This window comes from Geospiza fortis, unplaced genomic scaffold, assembly GCF_000277835.1.
Source record: "Geospiza fortis unplaced genomic scaffold, GeoFor_1.0 scaffold40, whole genome shotgun sequence".
NCBI classification, from domain to species: Eukaryota; Metazoa; Chordata; class Aves; order Passeriformes; family Thraupidae; genus Geospiza; species Geospiza fortis.
The window spans coordinates 13,117,167-13,142,123 of NW_005054297.1; the positions used below are offsets into that span (position 1 = coordinate 13,117,167).

Genomic DNA, 24,957 nt, shown 5'->3' on the forward strand with positions numbered 1-24,957 from the left:
GTTCCAGGGCACTGGAACAGGCCTGCCAGGAAAGTGGTCACAAGTGGTCACAACGCCTGCCTGGATAATACCCTTGGGCACATGGTGTGATACTTGGGAATGGTGTTGTGTAGGGCCAGGAGCTGGACTCTATCATCTTTGTGGGTTCCTTCCAACTCAGAATATTCTGTGATTCTGGGATTCTTTGATTCCTAAAATCTTTCCTAGCAAAAACAAACTCATAATAAACATGCATACAGAACATTGGGCACACCGAAAGGACACCCAGTATAAGAATTGGAAATCATGAGCTTTCAGGGTTATGCTAAAGAGAAAATGTCTTGACAAATCATTTCCTTCAGTCAAAATAAACCTAGATCCAAACACATGGTGCCTATATAAAACTTACTATTTTTCAGAAGACGAAAGTTCAAACCACAAATTCCAGAAATGCGTATTAAAAATGCTATTAGGCATGCAAACTCTAAATTAAATTAAAACAGAAATGAAAGGGTCTTGGAATCTGTAATTTTGTTATGCTATGTGTAAGTGTTTTGAAGGAGGACAGTACTTTGGGTACAAAATATTTGGCTGTGTTAAGAATGCAAGTTTCTGCCAATTTTTTTTTTCTTGTTTGATAATACAACCACCCAAGACTCTCTCTTTTGAAGGAACTGGCTGTATGTAGCTGAACACAACTCATTCCAGTGATAGAGAAGAAGAACTGAAATGGATTGCAACAAAAGCAATGTGTATCTTCTGGGATCCTTCTATAGTTCAGTTGATTTGGGACATTTCCACTGCCTCTGAATTTACTGTGAAATCTGATTTTTGCCAAAATCCCTGAGTGAAATTCACTGTCAATTCAAAATGCCATACATTAAAAAAAAATTCGCAGAGCTGTCTTGGACAATTAAAAGATTAACCAAAAACCTCTCAAAACCATTATGTTGACATGAAAGAGTCCAAAGGAAGGTGCCCTGAGCCAGCAGAGTGTCCCAGTAGGACACTAGGGCCTTCTCCCCAGCTCTGAGCTCGCCATACAGGGTATGCTCAGGATGCTGGTGGTCAGAGGGCTCTTTGCTGCTGCATGTGTCTGTGTAGAGGGGAGAGAGAGAGGAGGAGGTGGTAAAACAGGGTAGCAGCAGTCAGTAAAACTCTAAAACTGAAACAGGTTCAATAAAACCTTAAAACTGAAACTGGAAGGCATTAGAGGATGGTGTTTTCTCATGGCTCATGGCAGCTCACAAAACGGTTTTTTTCTGAGGAAAGTCAGCAAAAACAATCATTATTGTTCTGTAACTCACCCAACAAAAACAGCAGCACTGATGATTCTGGTTTTTGTGACCAACCAGAAACCAATTAATTTAGCTCAATAACTGGAAAAAGGAAAACACGTCAATCACCAGAAACTAGGCTGCTGTGTAGGGCACTGGGTATCAATGATAACAAGCTCAGATGATCATAAAACATGTCATCTAGAGTGGCAGTCAAAACAGGAGTCCTTGAAGCAGGGGGGCTTTTTCCCTTCACCATCCCTTAGCTTCAAAACAAACATATCTGCCAGACAAACAACTTCTGGATGAGAGATGTCTTTAAAAGTCTGTCCTGAACTAACACACCTGAGGCAATCACCAAAGTGTTTTTATGTGAGTTGGCATTTGTATTCAGGCATTGAGAAAGAAACAAAAATAAGGAAGCTCACAAAATAATTACTGTGCTGATGGTGTGATTGTGTCAGAAATACAGGCTGGTCAGACACTCATTCATGCAACAATTGAGCACATGCCAGCAAGCCAGGCTACAAACTAAGGGAGCGAGCATGGACACATATTTGTGAAGTATATGATGATGCCTATGAAATCTTTACCCTACACAAAGTTCACTTGCTCATCTCTTAAATATTCCTTATAGTAGGATATTTGTCTTACCAGGAAAGATGCACTTACAGGTACATATTGCCATAACTACTTATGCCTCTCACACACACACATGCACACACACACACACCCCCCTTCTAAAAGGACAGATTAGTCCTCAAACTAGTTAAAGGTGTCAATGTCTCCAGCTAACCATTTAGGCCTTCTGAAGTCCTTATATTCTTATTTTTTTCAATTTAAAGAATAACCTATATTCGTGCTTAAAAATTCTGCAATAAACAAATACAATGAAATCAATAGAATTGTGAAAATTACTGGTAAATGAAACCAATAATTAAAAACATTACTTGGGTATAACAACCTGATTACTTTGTTTGATAGTGGAATGTGTTTTAAACTACTATTTTTGGAGTGTTGGCATAAATTTTTCAGTTCCGACATAAGAACGGAGATATATTGGGTCACTTTTTCTATATGTATCCTCTGTTGTCTTAGGGCTTTATTTTTAGCTTTGAAGAACTGAGAATTTCAATTTAGGAACTTAACTGAATGTATCTTGGAAATCTATTTCAACTGTGGAAACAGATTCCTGAAAACAAGCATTGGATTTTAGCCTTACTAGATTATGTGCTCAATACTAGCTTTCTTTGAAACAACAGAAAAATAACTTGGTTATTCTGATACTGGGTTCTAGAATAATACCAAAACAACAGTCAAAACTATTTTTGTCACCTGGCTTTAAATGCAGGTCTAGCAGGAATTTTCACAAAGGAGAAAAAAAAAAATTCTATTACCATAAAATCACAGAATCAAATTGGAAGGAACCTTGTAGCTCACCTAGTTCATCTCCCTGCTCAAAGCAGGGCCAACTTCAAAATTATATCAGGTTGCTCAGGGTTCTGTTTGGCCAACATTTGAATATCTGAGAGAGGGAAAATTCTCTGGAGCTAACCACTCCTACAGTTAGAATTTTTTTTCATTTATTCAACGGGAATTTCCCTTGCTGCAACTTGTGTCCACTGCCTCCCAGAGTTTGCTGATGTCTCTTCTATGTGGAGGGGTGGTGGTGGTAAAACTAAAGGAAAAACACTGGGCACAATGTTGAAATGTACTGTACTCATAACCATAGTACTGATGTGGTCTGGTGTGAATTTAGGGTTGTTTTCAATGGAGAATTCAGGATATGCAGTAAAACAAGGCTGAATGTACAACATGCTGGCTACTCCACACTTCAACTCTGTAAATATTTAGCAGACACTTAGCATGAGTTAATTTGTAAGGCAGAGTAAGTTCTTGTAGAATGACTGTCTTAAAACATGCTAAGAGGATCCACAAAGAAATTTCTAACTTACAGGCTTCCTTCCTTCCCCTATGGTACGAGTTGAACCATACCAAATGATAGAAAAGGTATTAAATTTGGAGCTCTTGCTTCACCCCCTGTGAGACCAGATTGTTCATACTTACTTCTCTCCTATCTCAAGGCTGCTGAGCGTCCTTAAAGTCCTTTGATGAGGTGCCATGTGGAATGCCTTTTGGAATGCCAGGTAGGTAACAGGAACTGACACTCACTTATCAATTTGTTGGCTATCTCTGAAGAGCTCTAAAAGGTATGTGAGTCAGGACTTCCCTTTAGCAAAACCACTTTGCCTCTTCCCAGATATATCATACTTATTTTGGTGTCCACCATGACCCTTATTTAGATGTTCAGTCTGCTCCATTCCTCTTGTTTTGTTCAGCAAGTGCTATCTGTCTGCACTGTACCTGCAATGTGATGCCACAAGCTATTCCCAGCCCCCCTTCAAGGATTTAACTCTCCTAACATTATCCCCTTAAGTTCTGCTGAGCAGTGTAATAAAGTCAGCTACTTCTGCATGATGTTCTGACCTCAGGAAAATCTTACAGATGAGCTTGGGAAGGCTGGTTTACCTTCATGAACATGCTGAATCCAGTTTTAAGGAGATCAGTGAGGCCTGATGAAATGTGCTCAATATCAAGAGGATCGGGCCGATCAGGATTACAGACCTCTTCCACCACCTGTTTCAGCAGAGGTTTGTAAGAAGCCTGCACAAAGAGAACAATGCATTGTGAGCAAACCTGTTTAGATTCAGTGCAACCATGATTCTAAATATTTTATTTCTGTTAAAGGTTACAGAAATAATTATCCCAGAAATGAAAGCATTCAGAGAGGTTGCGACCTTGACTGCAGATGGTGTGCACCAGCACATCAGACTGAAAGGACTGGAAGAGAGTCACACATTTACTCTGCCCCATGTGCATTATATCAGTAAAGAGAGACAAGGAAGAAAGGGGGGACTTTTACTTTCTCTAGAATATTTTTGGAGGTAATACAGAAATGGATAACCATACAGATGGTGTACAGAGACACTGTTGCCCATTGTGCACCCAGAACTCATTCCCTTTCTAATGATTTTACAAACACCTAAACAGGGATTTTATTTTTTTTTTTAATTGACAACTTCTACCTTATTCCAAGTGTCCCCACTGAAGTCTGGATACCAGCAGGGAAGGGAAGAGACCAACCTGCCTGTTTGTCCCTCATGGGAGAGCACAGCTAAGGAGTCCCTGTTAGTCCTTTAGCTTCTGTGGCCATGGCACTCCACATAATACTTCCACCTGTGGAAGACTTCTGAAAAACAGGCCAAACAACCCCACCACTACATGAATGTCAGAGCTTCAGAGAAGTTAGGGGCTAGGAGAAGTGGAAAATGTAAAGGTACAAATGGTCAACATGCTGGAAGGTCTACTCCAAAAGGATCAACCTTGTATCCTCTTCAGGATCCACAAATCCTGTCTGAAAATGAAGTAGTAGCTCAATAATCTCCACATTCTAATACCAAGATTTAAACCACTCTGACATGCTGAAAAAAAAATTTAAGATAAAACTTTTAGGAACCAATGGAAAGATCTTTAATGAAAATTCAAGCTTGATTTACAGATGGAGCTTTGTTGTACTGCTTTTAACTTTACCCAAACTGCAACACAACCACGATCATTTCAGAAAGTGCAACCATCTCAGAAAATGAGCAGCTTTAAAATTAGCACACTTATTTGGTTTTGGGACTACCACAGGCGTATATCATCCCTTAGATTACTTAGGGGAATCAAGTGCAACATCATTAGTTTTGTAAAGATGGTATCTACAAGAGACATATTGCAAGTAAATAGTAAAAGTTGATGGAAAATAAAACACAAACCACTTGGCTTGAAACTAAAATTTTCTGGAGTCATTAAAGAAATGTTTTTCATCCAACACTTTAGAGTGAGAAACAAAGCTTACAGTTTTTTAATACAATGCTGTCAACAAAGATTTATACAACTCATCTAGTTCTTCTCACAACATGTGCATAATTTTTAGTTGAGCCAACAAAGCAAATTACAGCAGACACGAGATGCAGGATCTTCTAGAACATGTCAAGATTTCTGTCAAATCTAGTCACGCAATAAACAACTGTTTGAAAATACACATGCAGGCATGAAGTCCTATTTATAAAAATCTGTTTAATATCTTCATAGATGAGGAACAGAAAAACATTAGGAATGAAATCTTTTTGGAGCAGAGATCAAATCACAGTTTAACAGAGAGGCTTACTCCACAAAATTAAAGGAAAAACATCATCTGACTGAAATGAAAAATATCATTCAGACAAAACTATCTACTCAAAAGACGTCAAAAATTAGCTATGATTTTGCATGTCTGAATTTTCAGAACCAAAACTCAGTGCCCTTCAAAACAACCCAGTCAGACTACACAAATACTAAAATACAGATAGTACAATCCCCTACCTTTTTAAGTGTAATGGTTTCAAATATTTAAAAAAATCTTTTATGACTTGAAATTAATCTACTATATTTGTAGGGTTTTTTTTACATACAACTCCCAAAACCTGCATTGGTTTCTATCTCATATAATGAAACTTGAATCAACTTTAAATTTTGGCAGGCACAAATTTGTTTAAAATAGCTGTTAAACACTTCAATAGCTATGGGACACACACCATATGAGATTATAAAGGGGAGAAGAGAGGGAAACAGACAAAGAGAGAGAATGAGGAAAGGAGAGTGAGGGATGGAAGAAGGAATGGAGGATGGGAAGGAGGAAGACAGAAATATACCTAGATCAAGATGAAAGTAGTTTCAATAACAGGCAAAATTCTGTTCTTGTATGGTCACTACATGAACTAGTTTGATAACCTGATGAAAACATTTATCATTTTATTTTAGACATACAGACTACAATGCTACAAAAAGTCCTTCTAAGAGGCTATCCAATTCCCAGTTACCTACCCATAGAAACCTTTTCATGAGTCTTACGAAGAAATGGAAACTTCCCAGCTTTTAACAGACAAAGTGAAAAAGTATGTAGAGGCTAAACCCACCCCCACAGCACTAAGCAGGTTTGGCAATGAGTGTGGTCACAGGACAGGCACTACTTCTGAGGAGCTGAACTGATTGCACACAGCCCCTGCCAGTCAAAAGAGAGGCCCATTTCCAGAGAGCTGTAAGCATCATGGACAATCACATACTCCTGGACTTCCCTCAGCAGAAAGTTTGTCCTACTCAAGCAACTAGATCCCTTGCATGACTAGATTAAGGTGCTGCAAGGTGTTAATATATCCCTTGCTGTGTTCCAGCACTTATCCCTAAGCAAGCAAAGTGGATTTCATCTAAAGGACATACTGATGCTAATTACACTTCCAGGAAACTTTTCTTATCATCTCACTGCCCCTGCACTGAACTGTATTAAATGTTTAAGAATTTTCCCCATTTTGGACACCAGACTGGTCCAAACTGCTGGAAGGCTTCAGGAACAGATTTTCTTCACCTTAGATTTCCAGTGACATTTTGCAACAGTCATGTTCTTCCAAAGCAATGCTTAATTTGAACTACATCCCTTTGCTGGTATACAGCACCATTACGAGTTTGGAAGGATTTTTTTTGGCTCATGGCTAGAATAATGTTTTGTGATCTCTCTCTAAATCACTACTTTCTGCTGTAGAACTCTAACTGGGAAAGTTCTTCAGGAGAGACAGAGAGAAGGAAAACCACTGTCTATTAGTTCTGATGACCAAAAGCAGTACTGTAGATCATGTGTTCCTATTTCAGAAACAGAAGCTGCTTTTGTGACCTATTTGCAAACAGGTTTGTCCCTCATGCTTACAGGGACAGGAGAGGAAATACAATAAGAATATAGCTGCAGTATGGGTGCAGACATCCTGCTTCACTCTGCCTTGAGCAGTCTAAGTCGAGAGCCATCTTGACCTACCCTGCCTTTCACAGGCATTCATGTCATTCCACAGTGCTGCAGAGCAAAGCCCAAATTTCTTCCTCAGAGCTGACACTGATATGCATATGCCTGAGCCTGGACAAAGGACTCGAGGAAATTTTTGAGGGCTGGCTCAATTATAAAATCTATGCTTAAATATCTTCTTCATGGGCAGAATGTGTATAGGAATAGCACATCCACAAAATTAGTGCTGTAATTTTGACAGCAGGCTAGAGAAATAACAAACACAGGGAAAAGAAAGCTACACTTGCCTGGTGGGTGTTGCTGCCTGGATTATGTATGGAATGGAACTGTTTCATGTGCAGTCGGACCCTGGCAATATCCCTGAGGGACCGGAAGATACCGTCCACTGCATCTGTGGCTTTCTGAGATGTCAGGTTCAGTGACGAGTCACAGCCTAAGGAAATAAAGAAACACACAGCTGAGTGAGTGAAAAATATTCATGTGTTTTTATAATAAACAGTAGGAAAGGGGTAACAGGGAGGAAATTTAAAATTATTTTTATTGTATTATATTCTAGAAACTTGGGGCCTTGTTAGGCAGCATGTCCTCAGCATGGCACAAGTCTCTGCAGATATGCAAGAAGGCAAAAATTCTGGACAGCAGGCAAAGTGAAGAGTGCTTCTCTTTGTAACCACAATCATGCAGCATTTTCATCAGCACAGAGGATGTTTTGCTCTTCCCAGCCAACAGAAGGTTCCATGCTAGCAGACCCCAAAGAAGAGCCCCCTGTTATGTGGGAAGGAGCCAGCTGGTTTGCTGGTCTGCTTGGGTAAACAGCCATGAAAAAGGGAACTGCTCCTCCCTGGCCAGCAGCCGGCTCACTCCAAATACATTTCCTACCTTTGTGACAAGAAAAATGGAAGAGTCTGAGCTAAATACAGCAGAAAGGTCAGCCAGACTTTGGAAAGAGCTGCATTATCACAAAAAAAGTTCCTATCCCTCAAAGTGGCAGAGTTATTACCTCTAATGTATTTTTCCAATGCACTTCTGCTAAGGGATAATGCTTATCTTCCACTAAGGCTGAATTCCAATTACAGGACCACCTAAAATGTCCCTCTGGGTGGCCAGACAGGGCATTGGAAAAAGGAATGTCTTAGTCTTGGCTCCATCCCCCTCACTATACGACCTATATTGCACAGAAGCATTGAAATAAATGCTTTCTTGTCTCCACTGCTCTGCTGATGAGAATTAGCCTAGTGAGAGGTTAAGTGGGTCACCTGATATTTTTATTGCCTTGTCAACACAGTTCTACTCCTCTTGACATCTCTGCCTGCCTCTCTGCTTGCTTGACTCTTCATCCCTGTGGCAGAAAATCCATCATAAAATAACTCTTCTTGCCACATGCTCACACTAACAGACTCACTCCTGCCTATTGCTGTTGACTTCTCCAGGGATGCTGCTGTAGTGGTTTCTGTGTCCATCCTCCAGTTCAGAAACCAATCCTGCACCACCAAATCTCTATGTGTATGAAGAATCTTGCTGAGAGGACAAGGTCTCCCTGCAGGTTCAGCTTGCACTGTGCTGCACCCTTGGAGCCTGGCACTGAAAGCAGGCATCCTGACTGTCAAGAAGGCACCTGGATTTTTGGGTAGGAGATCCCTGAACAAACTTTCTCTGCAACTGACAAAGGACAGAATCCTTATGTACTTAAAAAAATCAATAAATAGGTGGTAAGCTCAAAATGTTCAGGGAATATTTGACAGTGGATCTGAATTACTTTCATACCTTGGTGTTCCACTCAGTAAAAACTATACACAATATAAACACACACACACACACACACACACACACACACACACTTGTAGAGCTCTGAAACTATTCCTACACGATGATGATTAGACACTGAGCTTTCATTTGTCTGAATATCATTTGTTGAGGAGAGATGTGGGAGCACTGGAGCACTGGGCTGTGCTCAGCTGTGTCTTCCAGCAAAACCAGAAGTGTATCTCCAGGAGCACTGGAGCATGGAGGGGCCAATGTCCATTTCCAGTCTCCAGGTCAGAGTGGCTGTGCTGGACCCACTTTGGGACCCCAAGGTGGCACTGGGAGGTGAAGATCCACTCTGGCTGTTTATGGCTGGCCTGACAGAGGCAAGAGAGGTGTACTGTCAACATTTCTCTAAAACGTGACTTCCTTGGGACTTTCCATCAAGAAATATAATGTCTGAGGAAACCAGGGATATCTATTTCCAGCCTGACATCCAGTACCTCTTTTTTTAATATAAATGAAAAAATAAGTTTTCTTAACAATCCCTTATTGTTGAAATCAAAATCTCTGAAGGCTGCTGTCTACCTGTTGCTCTAGGGTTACAGAGGGGAGCCAGGTTTCTTTCCAGCCCGGAGAACAACAGAAGCTTGTTCTTTACAAGTGGCAGGCAGCTACAAATCACCTCCCATTCACACTTTCCCTGCAAATGGGGCTCTGCAGCATATGGAGAGCAGAACACAGTCTCTCTTCTCTGCTCGCTTCAAGCTCCCAAGAAATCTGCCCCTTTTACAACAGAGAAGAGGTGGAATACATTAGCTGCTGCACAGCTCATGGACTAATTAAAACAAAACTTCCTGTTACTCTTTTTTCTTGGGAAGTTAAACGCCATTTGGAGAGCATGCTGAATAAATTCTTTTGAATCTCAAGCTCTATTATACATGGGAAAAGGCATTTAAATAAAATTTTGGGATTTCCTGTTGGACTTGACAAAGCCCAGTTGTGGAGAAAAAGAAAATCACCACTAACCTGCAGAGGAGTCAAGATTTTAAAGAACACAACCTAGTTCTGCAGTGAGGAAAATGACTCTGTTGGGAGCTGCATTCAGTGCCTACCAAGATAAGACTTATGAACTTTTTCATGAGACAAAGTACATCTCCTCTTAAGCAACACATCTGCGTAACCATTATTACCACAATTAATCCATTTTCACACGAAGTGTGAAAGAAGGAGAATGAATGGAGATGCTGTTTTCTACAGTACTGAGTGACCCAGGAACCAAACAGGACCAGCTTTTCTACTGATTTCTGGAACTGGAAGGAAAATGCTTTAAGAAAAGGACATGGGCACTGTGAACCCATAATAGAGATCTATAATTAAAGACCAGCATATGATTGATTATCCCCCCTCTACCTCCAAAATGTAACAAATGAGAAATTCAGACCTGAGTTTCAGGAAACCTTTCACTGTGCTTAGTCTCTTTTGGTACACATAAAGGCATTATAAACAAACTTGTTCTTTCTCTAAAGTAGTCTGATAATTATCAACATTTTTGGAAGGACTTTGATAATTCAGAGACATCACTAGGCCTATGATTCTTACAAAGTTGAAAGTTTAGGAAAGCTGAAAGTTTACCACTCCACTCTGTTTTATTGGTATAAACATCAGCTTTCTCCACCTTAGGCTCTCTCTATAACCCTTTTACAGAAATAAAGCAATGTAAACCCTGCAAACCCTGGAACAGAGCCAGCAGAATAACCAAGCCATTTCAGAGGCACACATTGAATCATGGGCTAAACCAGTAAACTTGCACTCAGAGGGAGAGAAAATCCAGCATCAGGATTTCATTATGCAGGATTTCATTATTTTCTAGATATGCAAAGTTAATGTGCTTGTCAGCAAAAGACAGAAGAACAAAAGAGATAAAGGGTTCCTTGAAGGTTAGAACTGAAAATACAGCACTATGATATTGAATTAATTAAAATCTTCTATTTTCATACTTTAGGTGATAGCATAGCAACGTGGGCCCTTCTTTCTCTAGTAGATAAATCTAAGGATCTACATATGCACATCCAGAGCCATGTTTTACAATAGTTTTGGTATATTTGTGCATTAAGATCTATTATGCAAAAGAAGTTACAAATGTGTACAGTGACACAGATCATTGCTGGTTTTTGCAGGATAAAAAAAAAAGCGTAAAACCCAAAACTAGGATGTAATTTGTATAATTCTCCTGTCACTTTCTTCCTTATGGATTCTGCCACACATTTGAATCTTTATTCCATAAAAACCCAAAACTAGGATGTAATTTGTATAATTCTCCTGTCACTTTTCTTCCCTGTGGATTCTGCCACACATTTGAATCTTTATTCTTCCATCTGATTTGTACTGAATTGTCTGATGCTCTCTGATGCATCTAAAAAGCGAAGCTGCTAAGTGAGTGTGACACTGTGGGACAAGAAAGGACAGGCCAGAACACATGAAATCTGCCATTTCCCTATAGTTACACCAGCAGACGGTTTGGAGGAATTCAGTTTGGGGGAATTCAGTTTGGGGGAATTCAGAAGAAAGGTGTATTCTACAGCCCTTGAGTGAAGAGAGTGTCTAGAAGGGGCAGACACACTGGTGCCTGTGACAGCTTCCCTGCAGCACATCCATCCCCAGGGCTGGGGAGGGTCCTGCTCTGTGCTCCGTCCTCTGCATCCCCAGCCAGAGCATGTGTGGTGCTGGATGGACAGTCAAGTCTGCGCTGCTGGCAGCTCACATCATAAAAGAAATGATCATTTTGCTGAAGCCCTGGCAAAGCAGTGTGTTGGTGCTGTGGGCAGAGATGGGAAGGAGCTCATCACCTGGGGAAGGGCAGGCACAGACTTACACAGACAACCTCTCCCTGTCCACAGCTTTGGGATGCTCTTTTCCCATCTCCTACCAGCAACCATAGCAGATTTGTAAGGTATCATTCCAATTCAATCCCTTTTCTCACCCTCCCTCTTCCCTCTGTCTTCCAGGGTAGCTCCTTGCCCCAGTCACGCCTCCGCCCTTTGTGGCTTTGGGAGGCTGAACTCAGCTTGGACCATACAGCTGCAAAACCATCCAACCCCACAAAGGGCAAGTTATTTTTCCACCAGAAGTGAAGAGACCCAAACTCTTCCAAGGTGTACAAGATTTTATCATCACTGCCAGATGGGGAATTTGGGATTTCCCAGTCCTGGACTTGACCCTTCTGCCAGTCCACACAGCACTGAATCACAGAATCATAGAATGTTAAGGGGTTGAAATGGACCTTAAAGATCATCTAGTTCCAACTGCCCTGCCATGGGGAAGGACCTTTTGCTAGACCAGGTTGTACAAAACCTTATCCAACCCGTTCTTGAATACTGTGGGGTGGGGCATCCGCAACCTCCATGGCCAACCTGTTCCAGTGTCTAACCACGCTCACAGTAAAAAAATTTATTCCTAATATCTAACTTACATTTCCCCTCTTTCAGTTTGTACCTGCTACTTTTTGTCGTGTCACTACAGTTCCTGATGAAGAGTTCTTCTCTGGCTTCCTTGTAGAAGGAAGAAGGCTTCCTTTTCAGATTCTAGAAGGTTTCTACGAGGTCTCCACACAACCTTCTCTTCTCCAGGCTGAAGAGCTCCAGCATTCTCAGCCTGTTTTCACAGATAGGGGAAGGTGCCCCTGTCCCCTCATCAACTTTGTGGCCCTCCTATGTACTTGTTTCAACAGTTCCATATCCTTCTTATGTTGGGGATCCCAGAACTGGATGCAGCACTCCAGGAGAAGTCCCACAAGAGCAGAGCAGAAAGGGAGAATGACCTTCAACCTGCTGGGCATGCTCCTCTTGATGCAGCCCAGAATTGGGACTGCCAATGCTAGCAGTCAGAAAAGATAGGGAGCAGGAGGAAAGAACAGAATAGCAGCATACGGGAAAAACATTAAAAAAGGGAGGGAAAATGCACACAATATCAAAAATCAAAGGTCTGTGTTTCTATAAATTTAATTTATGATCTGATTGGCACATAGAGAGTGAAAAGAACGATGTGTTTTGGGGCAGTCACCAGCACCATGCAGTGCAAGTGATGGTATGGATCTGGTATCTATGACAGGAGGAGTGTGCATCTGATCCACTTCCAAGGAAACCATGGAAGCCAGCATTGCGACTGACAAAGATGCAATTTGTAGTTTTATTCTCATCACAACAAACACTTCCCATTTGAAAGAAAAGCCCAGGATAGTTTTTTAAGAGTAAACTAAATTTAGAATCCTATATCTCTGCTTCAGCTTTTAACTATGCATCCACACTCAGCACTCAGTGCTGAGCATCCAGGGATTGCACACATATGTCTTCAATGGCATTTCAGCACATTATCTGATCTTTATTACATAGGGACACAACCTGCAAGCTCTGGAGTTCCCTGAAGAGCATTATGCTTGGAAAGGTTGTTTTTGACATCAAGTCTTTGAATCCTCTTCTGGAAACTGCTCTTTGGTGTACAAGGGACACAGACCATGTGGATAAGAACTTTGCTGGATCTAAAGCTGCATATGAAAAAATCTGGCCACTTACCTACATGATTAAATATGGATTTAAGAGCTACCTTAGGAGAGTATTTTTTTTTAAATTTTGGCCTTAATATCTGTCATTTGGATATTTCGATTCTACAGGAATACTTTATTGCCTTCTTCTTGCCAAAATTCAACAGCACAACGTATAATATCAACTTTTACGAAGCACTGCAAGGTTGGTACTGCTGGTTCTCATGTTACATGAAATTAAACCTGTCAATTCAGTGAACGATTACAGAGAAAAACTACAGAACTTACTACAATAAATTACATTAATTAATTGCAGGAGGAATTTAAGTTAGGCTCAGATGTGTTTTCTGAAGGAAATTAATGCAACAAATTCATTTGGGAACCATTCAGTTGCTCCCTCAAGCTGCCCATATCTTAATTAAAAACCACAGATGCTAATAAAGCTATGGTAAATGCTCTGTAAGTCCAGTAAGGCCTCCCAATAATGTTCTTGCAAGAACTCAGTAAAACTCCAGGTTTTACTAAACAATATAGAGCTTTATGAGCATACCACCCTAGGACCCATATGATCAAAAGTCCTTGCTCCATCTTTTCCAAATTATTCTCAGATACCTCTTTTTGTCTTCAGAGTAGTGGCTGCACTGTGGCAAGGACTGATTTCTACTCCCATCAAGGATGTCCCTTCCATTCAGGTGGGGCATTGCCAATAACTTCCAGTGATGATACAAAGTTTCACCCTCGGATCCGCTGCCTCCCACCTTGTCCACAAGGTACTCCAAGAGGAACCACATATGTGAAGGACAATGGACAGGGGATGAGGGTTCTGTCCAAGTAGCAGCAGGTGAGGCAGTCAGGACTACCAGTCCTGGTTCTGCACAGCTGCCTTGACCAGATGTCCACACAAGCATGGGAGTCTAGATGCTTTACCCACTTGTATTCAGAGGGGAAACAAGATCTGTAAAGGTCCTTATTTTTAAGAAATCCTTTTCTTCTTTATGTTGATTTAAATGAATCCTACTTTTAAAACAGTGACAAAGTAAAATAAGTATTTCAGTATTTTTATTTTATTTTTTCTGTACTTTTTTTCTTGGACAATGAAAATTAATACAATCAATGTTTTTTGCATTCACAGTCCAATTTGTTTGTGTATTCCTGAAACTGCCAGATCAGGCTTGTAGATTGGACATAATTGGTAAATGCTTCCTTCTGAAAACAATGGCCATACCTAGAATTTGTAAAAATGCAGGAAATGGTTTTAACTCATGGATCTAAGAATGATGATATTGGAGAAGTGCCCAAGAGACATTTTCTTTCCCAGTTTAAGTTCTGAGCCAAACTCACAGGACTCACAGTATCCAAAAACTAGTGTAGTCAGCTTTATACAATAATGTAAATATATAAAAACATAAGACCACAATTAAAACTAATTACTGTAATCTATTTATCAGCTACTGAAACAAAACAATCTTTTTAACAGCAAGACAAAAATAATCACATTCTAATGCTATGTATAATTATCTTTTCCAAAAGGCCTCTTGAGCCAGCATACTATAGCAAAGGTGAAAAGCCATCTGAAAACTGACAAAGACAATGGGCACCTAGGTTGCATTCAATGGGCAATATTTAATGACAGAAAAAAAAAAAGAAAAAGAAAGACTAGAATATTTGCAATTTAGACTTAGCTACATCAGATACTGCTACTGCCTAAATAAAAACCTGACTGCAGGCTCAGTTCAGAGCAGGTTTGCTGAGGGAGTTATGACTTACTGTGGCCTGCTGAGCATAAGCTGATGAGAAGAGAAAGTGAAGTGGCACATCTCCCAGGGGCTATGGCCATTAGGAGGAAGAAGGAAGGCTTCCCTTTTTTCTATACTACCAAGAACCTGCCAAGTCATTAGAGGGAACAATTTTCTACCTGGCAGATTGCACAAGACCTTCTCTTGTCCCTCCATCAGTAGTGCAAGAACCATGACATGCTGTGCCTCTGCAAATGTAGCCAAAGCTGACTAGGGTGTGTGAAACCATTTACAATGCTGAAAACAAAGAAATGTGGCTTGTGATGCTCTGCTGGAGATCTAGAGACCAGGGGCTGTACTGGGCAAAATTATACTTTTTTTGTTCCTGATGCTGCTTCTCCTGAAAATAGACATTAACACTTTGGACACTGAGGTGGAATATGGGGATAAAACAGGGTAATGGCAGAACAGCTGTTCTTCCATCCTGCAAGTGAAGATAATTGTGTAACAACAAGTGTAACAACTTCCAGAGAAAAGCCAGGAATATTTATGGTAAGGGGCTTAACTGCATAACATAAAAAAAAACCAAAAAAACAAAAAAACAACAAAAAAAACTCCAACCCAAACCTTTTTAACGATGCTGACTGAAAGCAACAGCCACAATTCTCCACAGTGAAATCAGAAATTCTACTTTAATGGCAACCTGCCGCACTACAAGTCACACATGACCAAGGACAAAAGGACTAAGAACTGGAACACTGAACATTTCTGCATTCACACTGCGACAGCACTTATCCCTCACTGGAGCTGTTTTGTCCTGCCACTGCCAGTGGTACCATGCACACAAAGAACAGGCCACATTCTCTCTGGTGTCCCAGCCTTGCTGGGGGGTGCCTCCAGCAAGGAGCTGAGGCTGCGGGAGAGCTGCAAAGAAGCCATGCATGAGTCCTTCTTCAGCTGGTCACATATGCCAGGGGTAAACACAGAGTCCCTATTCTGCAGACAGACAAGAAGTTACACTGGACCACAGCCCTCTCAGTTCTTTCCATCACAACCAAAGAGATCATGGCAAGCAGCTCCTCTGGTTTAATCCATGCACAGCATCTACTCTGTGCTGCCAGCTCAACTGTGTTGCATGCCGTGCATGAAACAGACCCTCTGGAGACAAACCCAAGGGTCTCTGGTACTGTACCTGATCTACTGAATAAATGACCTAATATGAAATTACTGTGTTTCAGATGTTTCTCTAAAGAATACACAGAGAAAAACTGCCACTGTTGGTACAGATATTCATCTATTTGTAAAGCACAACGTTGTGCATGTGGGCTTGGGATGCATGAGTCAATTTTTGAAGCTATGAATCACGAACAATTTAATTTTAGTATAAAAGCAACATGTATTATCTGTCACCTACCAGAGTCTGATACTAAAATGGTTTGCATTTAGGTGAAAAGGTAAATGATAACTTAGCCTACAGTATAGTTGATTATGCTATTTGGAATAAGCATTATGTCTCTGATGAGATTAGGAAAACCGTATTTTGCAGAGGCATTTGCTCTTCATGAATCTCATGGAAATATTTAAGCAAAACCCATATTGCATTTGGAGTCAGGAAAAAAAAACAGGGGAGGTTTTTGCCTATTTCTCTCTCTAGCTTTGGTTTAAATGGTTGCTTGTATTTTTCATCACCTGTTGTGAAACTATTTCATTTGAAATCATTGCTGTAGTACTGTCTCAAAAGATAACTCTTCTTGTTTTGGGAATATGTCATATCTGATCGAGTAAAACATCCTATAAAAAGTACCTTCACAGACTTTTTTAGTTTTATTTAAGTATAAATTATTTAAAAGTCCTCCTATGTTCATCTGTGCTCATAACCCATTGAAACTGCACTGCCCTTTGCAGTGCAAACAGCTCAGTCCAAACATTTCACAGTCTGTGGATGAACAAGAAAAGGCAAGCAAGTAAAAAGCCTGGGAGAACAAGAATAAAGCAACAAAAAACGCAAGTTAGAAAGAAAGAACTGCATGAATTATCCCACTTTCTGTTAATTTTTAACTGGAAACTACTTTATACAACAGACAAGACAGGCAGCATGAAGCATACTTTTGATGAAAATGAAAGAAGTGAGACTGTGGAAAGGATCTGAAGAGAAGGAACCCTGCTGTGGGAAGATGGACCAATGCAGTGCTATTTTTTCCCAAAGAATGAACAACACAACCACATGCCAAGCCACCCCTTCCTCTGAGTACATGAGGGTTGAAGCTGCCCTAAGACACAGCAGATCCCCAACTATGAATAACACAAAATTATACAATCAATGCTCATTTTATTCTTCTTCTTGTCTGTTAATTAGAAACCACACTGTAGTGCAGATGGCAAGTATCAGTCGATGAAGAAAATTATCAGCAGTACAAATCTCAAGTGCATGTAGGAGTATCTTGGACTATTAAGTGGAATGAACTCATATTCATAAAACAGATAATAATTCATAATATGTGCAATAGATTAAAAAGATGCTGGCAGAGGTCTCAATTTAACAGAAAATGTAAACACACATTCAACTTAGAAGGTGTGACAGGATGAAGTTAGGGCAGTGGTTAAACGCCTTGTTGAGTTACTTTCTGGTTTAAATTCAGAATTAATTGTGCTATTTTAATTAACAAACAATTGAATGGCTTGTGGAATTAGTCTAAAATGTTTCTTAAGCACACAAGAAATAGCATTTTTTGTCTTTAAAAACAATTGAAAATGTTGTGTGTGTTAGTGAAACAAGTAACTGACAGAAGATGCCTGAGATCTGTAGTCATTTCCATTTAGTATAAATTGTTAATGTTTTCAGGAAAAAGAAATAATGAAAAACACTAGTCATCTTGTAGTCAAGTTTCAACACCTGCTTATTTATTGTTGCCAAAAAAATAAGAATAACTTGATTTATGTTCCAAGTATGTGGCAGAAGCACAGGGATTTTTTGCTTTGAATTGCGCCTGCTTAAAATGAAAGAAGACTTGCAATTTCAGAATTAACTGGGGTTTTTTTTGGTTGTTGATGTTGTTTAGGAAACAAAGACATTACTAAGTGCAAACAACCAGTCAAGTCTGATGGGCTGACAGCAGAAGTTTAATCATGAGGCTGGTTTGTGGCAGCTGAGTGCTGTTTGCTATCCTGGGACTGGACAGGTGCAGGGTGCTCACACAATGAAAATTGTGTAGCTACAATAGAAATATTAATATATAATATATCTAAGCTAGATTCACTTCCATGGATATGTAATGAAGCCTGTGGAGGAGAGGAGACTCCTTAGGCTCGTGCCATAACCATGTTTCATTTCAGACAGGGAAAATACTAATTCTGATTTGATGAGTTTCCATGGAAGCACGCTTCTGAACAACAGAAGGCCACCATCAAAACCTTTCCTGTGCCACTGCTGCTTGATGGACATTTTTCAGTCATTCCTTCTTCTTCCTCCTGCTATAAGGAGACAGAAACACAGAGGGAGATACAGAGGACATACACAGTAGAGCAGCTGAGCTCAATGCCACCACCAGAGCAGCCTCCAAGTGCATCACTTCCCCCCTCCCCACAGCCATGTGCAGCCAGCCACGGGGCTGGGGAGCAGCCAATGGCACCTCGGGATTGAATCACCCCAGAGGAAGGAAGTGTTTACATTTTCAAGCAATGAAAAATATTACATGAGGAAGCTTCCCCGTACTCTTTATTACTATGAGGTTTTTTGTCAGATAAGAAGGGCTGCTTACTGCAGATTCTGTGCCACCTTACAGTCTTGGCCAACGTCATGGTGATGTTCTAGATCATTTTAGTTAAGTTTTTACCAACCTCAGATGTAAAATTCTGACAGCCTCCATTATCTGTGATGTAATAATATCTTATTTTACTCATATTTGTGACATACCTTTATTATTTTGAACAGATTTTTATTTTTACACCAAAGAGTTAGAAGTTAAGCTATTTTATAAGGCATCTGAAAGAGACACTGTTTCCTTGCATAGGTGTTTTGTGTCTTCACTGTACCAGAACAGCCCCAATAACTGAACAAAACCTGAGAGCAGAGCCTGGAAATCATTATATAGTGATCGTTATGCTGGAGGGAGATGGCAGAAGACAGCACCATGCTCAAGCTCCTGGGTTGAGCTCAGTCTCTGTTGCAATACAGCCACACCATTTTCAGCTCCCAGGAAAAACCACTGACTCACAAGGATGATACCTCACCCAAACCTACCCAGTTTGCCCATTGCAAGACTGGAATGCTGCATTTTCTGGGCACAGCAGTTCTGTGTCCAGTTCTTGAGCTGAAGGGACCCACCCCAGATATCACCAAGTAGAGCACACAGCAAGCAAACATTGCTCTGCATTAGGTGTTATATCATGTTTGAGCTTCTACTGCAATGTTCCAGTCTTGAATTGTTCTGTCACAGCTCACTGTAACTCTCTGCACTCCCAATTAGAAATTCAATTAGGCCATTCATTGCTCTTGCAGAACAGCATTAGCACTTTTATGTTGATATTTGCCATATAAAAATATTCTAAAGTGGGATTAATCTCTAACAATTAGCCATCTTAGAAACCTGGTCCATCCTCATTATCCTATCCCACAAAATCTCCTGGAAAGGCCAATCTGTTTGCATTGAATAGAGGTGGACTTTCTAGATTCACCTGCTAACATCAAACTCGTGAAATAATTCCCACTTTCAACTAAAGGGCCAAATCATTGACATGAAATAAGCTAGAGCAGTACAAATCTGAGATAAGAAAAAAGAAAAAGTATTAATCTGTAGACTAAAAGCACTATGACAAGCATAAAGAGGCATGTGTTGTTCATCTAAAACACAGCTATTAATAGATGCTACCATCAGCCCCCAGCACATTCAAAGTCAGAAACGCTTACTCTGCAGATATAAATAAACTGTTCTACTTTCTGCTTCCACCAACACTACAGAAAGGAAGAAGGACAGAGATACTAGCTAGAATATACCTTGTCCTGTGAATGATAAATGGAATACGATCCATTTGTGAGGAATCTTTAATATGTATAATTAAGCTTTATTACATGGCCTTTTTCAAAGCTTCTCCAGAGTGCTGATCACAAAATTGAGGGTCTGGCCTTCACAAAGATTACCTCAACCAACTCTTGTAGACAAAGGGAAACAGGTGACAGCAGAATGAAACAAAAGCAGTAGGATACAAAACCCCAATACACGGAGCCAAAATGGACATAGGTTGGCTTAAAAATCTGAGCATGTTTTTGCAGAGATAGCAGCTAGAAAAACATATTTGCAGTTATAAGTTGAGCAAATTTGATATGAGTCACAGTGGCTGTAAACACGCAACCCCCACAGAGCTGTTTGCAAATTGTTTCTCTCCATATATCCACATGGTTCAATTGAAGGCTGAATAACTGAGTAACTGCAGAACACCAAATATAGCACATGAATGTAAGGGAAGAGGAAAAATTATACAGGAACCAACAGTCGAGTCACTTGCCTTTCAAACAGGCACAAAGTTCAATTAGACTTTGAAAAGAAAAGCTAAGTGTGAAAAAGGAATGAGGAAGTGGGACAAAAGCTGACAAATGCAGGTGACAACCTAGCTTGCTGTACCCGTATTCTGGGTGAGATAACAATGTTCAGCTGACAGAAGTCTGGTGGATGATTATCTGATTTCAGTCAAACATTTGATACAATGCCACCCGGAGAATTAGATTGGAGTGAAGAGATGGGACTTCATAAAAGAGTTGGAAGGAACAGAAGCAGAGATGGCAATGGCCTGGGTTGCACAGAATCTTAGCGATGTTCCTTAAGGATTTGTCTTACTATGTTTATTGATGACTTTTGCACAAGAACTAGGAGTGTTGATGACAAAGCTATGTAGCATTGCTAAAGGAAGTAGAAGCCAAAATATTGCACAAGATATGAGTTCTGAAGAACCAGAAATGAGACAAAAGAGACCAATACAGCAATACAAAATGAGATAAACCTCACCTGGGCCATCAACTTAGTGGGCAATAATAGAAAATCTCTCCAGCTGGGACTCTGTGATTGAAAACAACAAGAAGAGAAGAATCTGGGTGGCATTAGTTGATTCAAGGATGACTCTGGGCTACCAGTACTGCATGAGACATGCAAAACTCATCAGATAATATACTTCCTGTAAATACACCAGATATGCTAGTTCTGTCCTAAAAATGGTAGAACTACAACAGAAACAATTGTGGTCACTAGTGCTTGAATTCAAACTGCAACAGACTTAAAGCAGATGTCTAAGGATGACTACAGAAATAAGAAAACATTTTTATCTGAAAAAATGGGGCTTGTTCAGCTCAGCAACAGGAAAACTGAAGATAAATAAGCTAGAAATTTGAATGAAGTATCCAACCACTAAAGGAGCCTTTGTGTGAAAGAAGCTTAATGCATCTGGAAATAAAAGCAGTTTCAAGATGGATTTGGATACATCTGTAAGTAAGCTTACACAACATATTTGCCTTGGAAGGAGCAAGGGGTCTGGTTTGGTGATGAGAGGAGCACCTCCTTGCCCTGTCTTTCCACATACAGCCTGATCATTCTGACAAATTTTTGTATTTCAGAGATTTAATACTACATCAAGGAGAAAACCCATGCAATTGCTCAAACTCTCTATAAATGTGCTCATAAATGCTAATGTAGGATTTTGACTATTAAAAGTGCAGCAATGTCTGGCAGCCTTTTTGAAAGCCCGCTCAGTCTAGCTGCAGGCTGCCAGTGACCAATTTCACCAGGCACATTTTTCTGCCCTGACAAATGGCTCAGTAGATAGCTCTGGGACAGCCTGTCTGAGAGGTTTACAACCCACTAATGATGAAGTGCTCAAAGCTGGGAATCAGTCTCTAATAGAAATGAAAATATTTCTCCCCACAGAAAGTTATTACAGTTCTCCTTCCTTCTCTCAAAACATAAATGTTGAGTAAGTTGTCTAGCCATTGGAAAAGCCTAGTAGGAATAGTAAAGCCATCAGAAAACACAGCTCTTTAACTTTCCTAATAAACCAAGCTGCTTCTGCACTGAAATGCGGAAAGGTCATCCGAGAGGCAAAGCAATGAAATAGTCAAGGCTGAAAGGAAAACAGGCAGAGGAAAACACTTCAAACTGGTGTTATGTGATATGTTTCTAAAATGCAGGAGAAGCAAGAGGTTTTGTGGTGTACATGGGATTCTGTAGAATGTGCAATTTATTCTTGCAGGGAAGGACTTGCATCACATATTTCTGAGTAGCATGGCAAGGCAAACTTCACTTCCTCACTATTTAGAAAGCTTAGCTGAGGAGAGAAGGATGAAGCAGGGGATATATCTGTTAAAAAGTATATTTTAAACAACTCCTGCTGCCTGTACTCCAGAGAACAGGGAGGTGGCATTTAGCAACTGCCTGGTTCTACAGCCAGAGACATGCATTTCCTTGCTCCTCTGAAAGTCTGGGCAAGCTGTAAACCTCTGAAAGATCATCACTCACACATGCTCAGCTAAGCCTTGCTGGATTTTCACCATTAAGATGTCTAAGGATGCTCTTGCCAAACATACTCCAGTCTTTCACAGGACATAGTGCTAACAGAACAGTCCATCCATCACTCCTAAAGAGCAGTAAGCTGTGATCTGTTACTTCCCAGCTTCTAACTGTGATCAGACAGCTAAAAATGTGTTATTCTCAAAAAACACCATGAGCCTGGTGCATTTCCTGGGCTTTGCCCAGACCAAGGCTGCTCACCCACTGCACTGGGGTTATACCTGCTGCTTCAGAAAGCAGCAGGCTACTAATGACACCCAGGCAATAATGAGGATGTGTCTAAAGATAAAGTCTATATAGGAAATGAGTTATAGAAAGATAGTTTCTCCTTTTTTTTTTTGTTTTTTTAATGTTTAGTAAGCTGTTAAACTAGAGAGGAATTTAACAAAAAGCAACTATACTTACCAATGAATCTATTTATTTTATTAAACCTATTCCTTGCCAGGTTAGCTTCACAAAATTCAGCATCCTGTTTTTATAGAAGACTCAAGAAAAAGACATTCATACTTGAGATGCCTAAAGGGCTCCAATCACGCTCTTCGTATTTACTAAGAATGTAAACAAAATGACATGACCTCAGTAGGAATAATTTACTCCATACTTTTCACAAAAGACAATAAACATATGGAAGGAATTACAGAAAGGGAGTCAGTAAAAAATACTAGTTCATCAGAGAAATTGTTTGCATTATAAAAAAGTGACAAAAAATAGGTAAGCACATAAAATGGGTGAAGTGCAAGTAAGAATACTCTTTTCTTTAGAAAAATGTTTCTTGATGTTCTTGCTGAAGTTTCAAGAGCAGCTGCGGCAAGAATGTAAAAGCAGATGTCAGGAAGCAAGAGTCTGTGTGTCGTATGCAAGGAAGGAATTCTATCAGGTTTGTTTTAGGGAGTCTTAAAATGCTATAATGGGCAAAAAATCACAAAAAGCATTTAAAAGCAAGATGATTATAAATGTAGAAATTGCTAGAAATACAGGACCTAATATGAGGTTTATTATGAAGCACTATAGAGGAATCAGAGGTGGTGTACCTAAGAATACTTGGCAGCAAGCACTGAGGAGGAGATCAGGATGGATTGGGCATTTTCTGCCACTTGGGAGATCCTGCTCAATGTGAGAAGTTTCTCTGGAACTGTCACCTGGACCTGAACTGTGCCCTCAAGATGGAGAAAACAGGAATGATCAGAACCAAAAATACTGTGTAAGCTACAAGCAATACAGTCTGGAAGGTCCAAATTCTCATGGTTCTGTGCACCTTTCAGCTCTTGGGATTTTGCAGAAGACTGAGTGACATATAGCTAGACTTTCAGCTCAAAAGGAATACACTTGGGAAGGATACCTTGAACACTACTAGATGAAACCTCAGAAGTCTGAGCAGCTGAGGGACATCACAAACTTGGTTTCTCATTGGAGAAACTAATTAGGTTTAGCAGACAATCTTTTTACTAGCTTGTATGTAAGTGTTGCTTTTACATCTTTATGAGGAACAAATCCACACAAAGTTACTGCAAAAGCACTATTTGAAAATGACATCATCAGAGCGACATTAAAAGGAGATTAGCAATAAATTTGGGAAGAAGTTTTAAGAACCAAAGGCTCCAGGAGTATTAGTCACTGTTTAAAGACAAATTAATTAGTCTCAAAATATTGCACTAATCTGCTCTGCAAATGTGGCTTTAAAACTGTTTTAGAAAGGCTCCTTTGGCTAATGGAGAGGTGGGAGACAAGGACTTTGACTTCTAGAGAAGTGCTCTGGAGATCTCTCTGTGGCTCAAGTGTCTTTCTTCAGGCAACCACTGATTTTAACAGCACCCTATTCAAAAAGAACTGTGATTCAAGTGACCTGAGTTGTGAGACTCTTTTTAATTTTATAGACACCTGCAAATTAGAACACCAAAGTTAGCTTGGTCAAAATAAAAGCCAATGACTGAACTGGCACAAATAGCCTGGATCCTCCCAGGATGCTGGGAATCATAAGAAAACTTGTGATGTTGCTGCTGCTTTGGGTTTTTCTGCTTTTAAAATGTTAAATGTGTGAAAATCAGAGTTTATTGTTCACTTGCTACACTGTGTGTAGCTTCTACAGCCACCGCATTTACTTCACAAACTGAGAAGACCATCTGCAAACACCGCATATTTGTTACAAATAGGATTTGTTACAGGATTTTCACTGCTAAAACCTCTGTGAAGTACTAAAATACTTTAAGAAATGAACTGCATGGGCTGCATTCTACTTTCAGTGAAAATGCATTTCATCCCT

The 24,957-nt window shown here is 40.1% G+C and overlaps 1 protein-coding gene across 1 annotated transcript in view; it reads right to left on the minus strand.

Annotated features, from left to right (window-relative positions):
* The window catches only part of SCFD2 (sec1 family domain containing 2), a gene marked incomplete at its 5' end in the record, with an annotated part of 187,413 nt that overhangs the window by 7,211 nt on the left and 155,245 nt on the right, over positions 1–24,957 (minus strand). The window contains 2 exons of the mRNA XM_031055697.1: positions 3,786–3,920; positions 7,416–7,561. Coding sequence (XP_030911557.1) covers positions 3,786–3,920; positions 7,416–7,561 — 281 coding nt within the window. The remainder of the gene's footprint in view (positions 1–3,785; positions 3,921–7,415; positions 7,562–24,957) is intronic.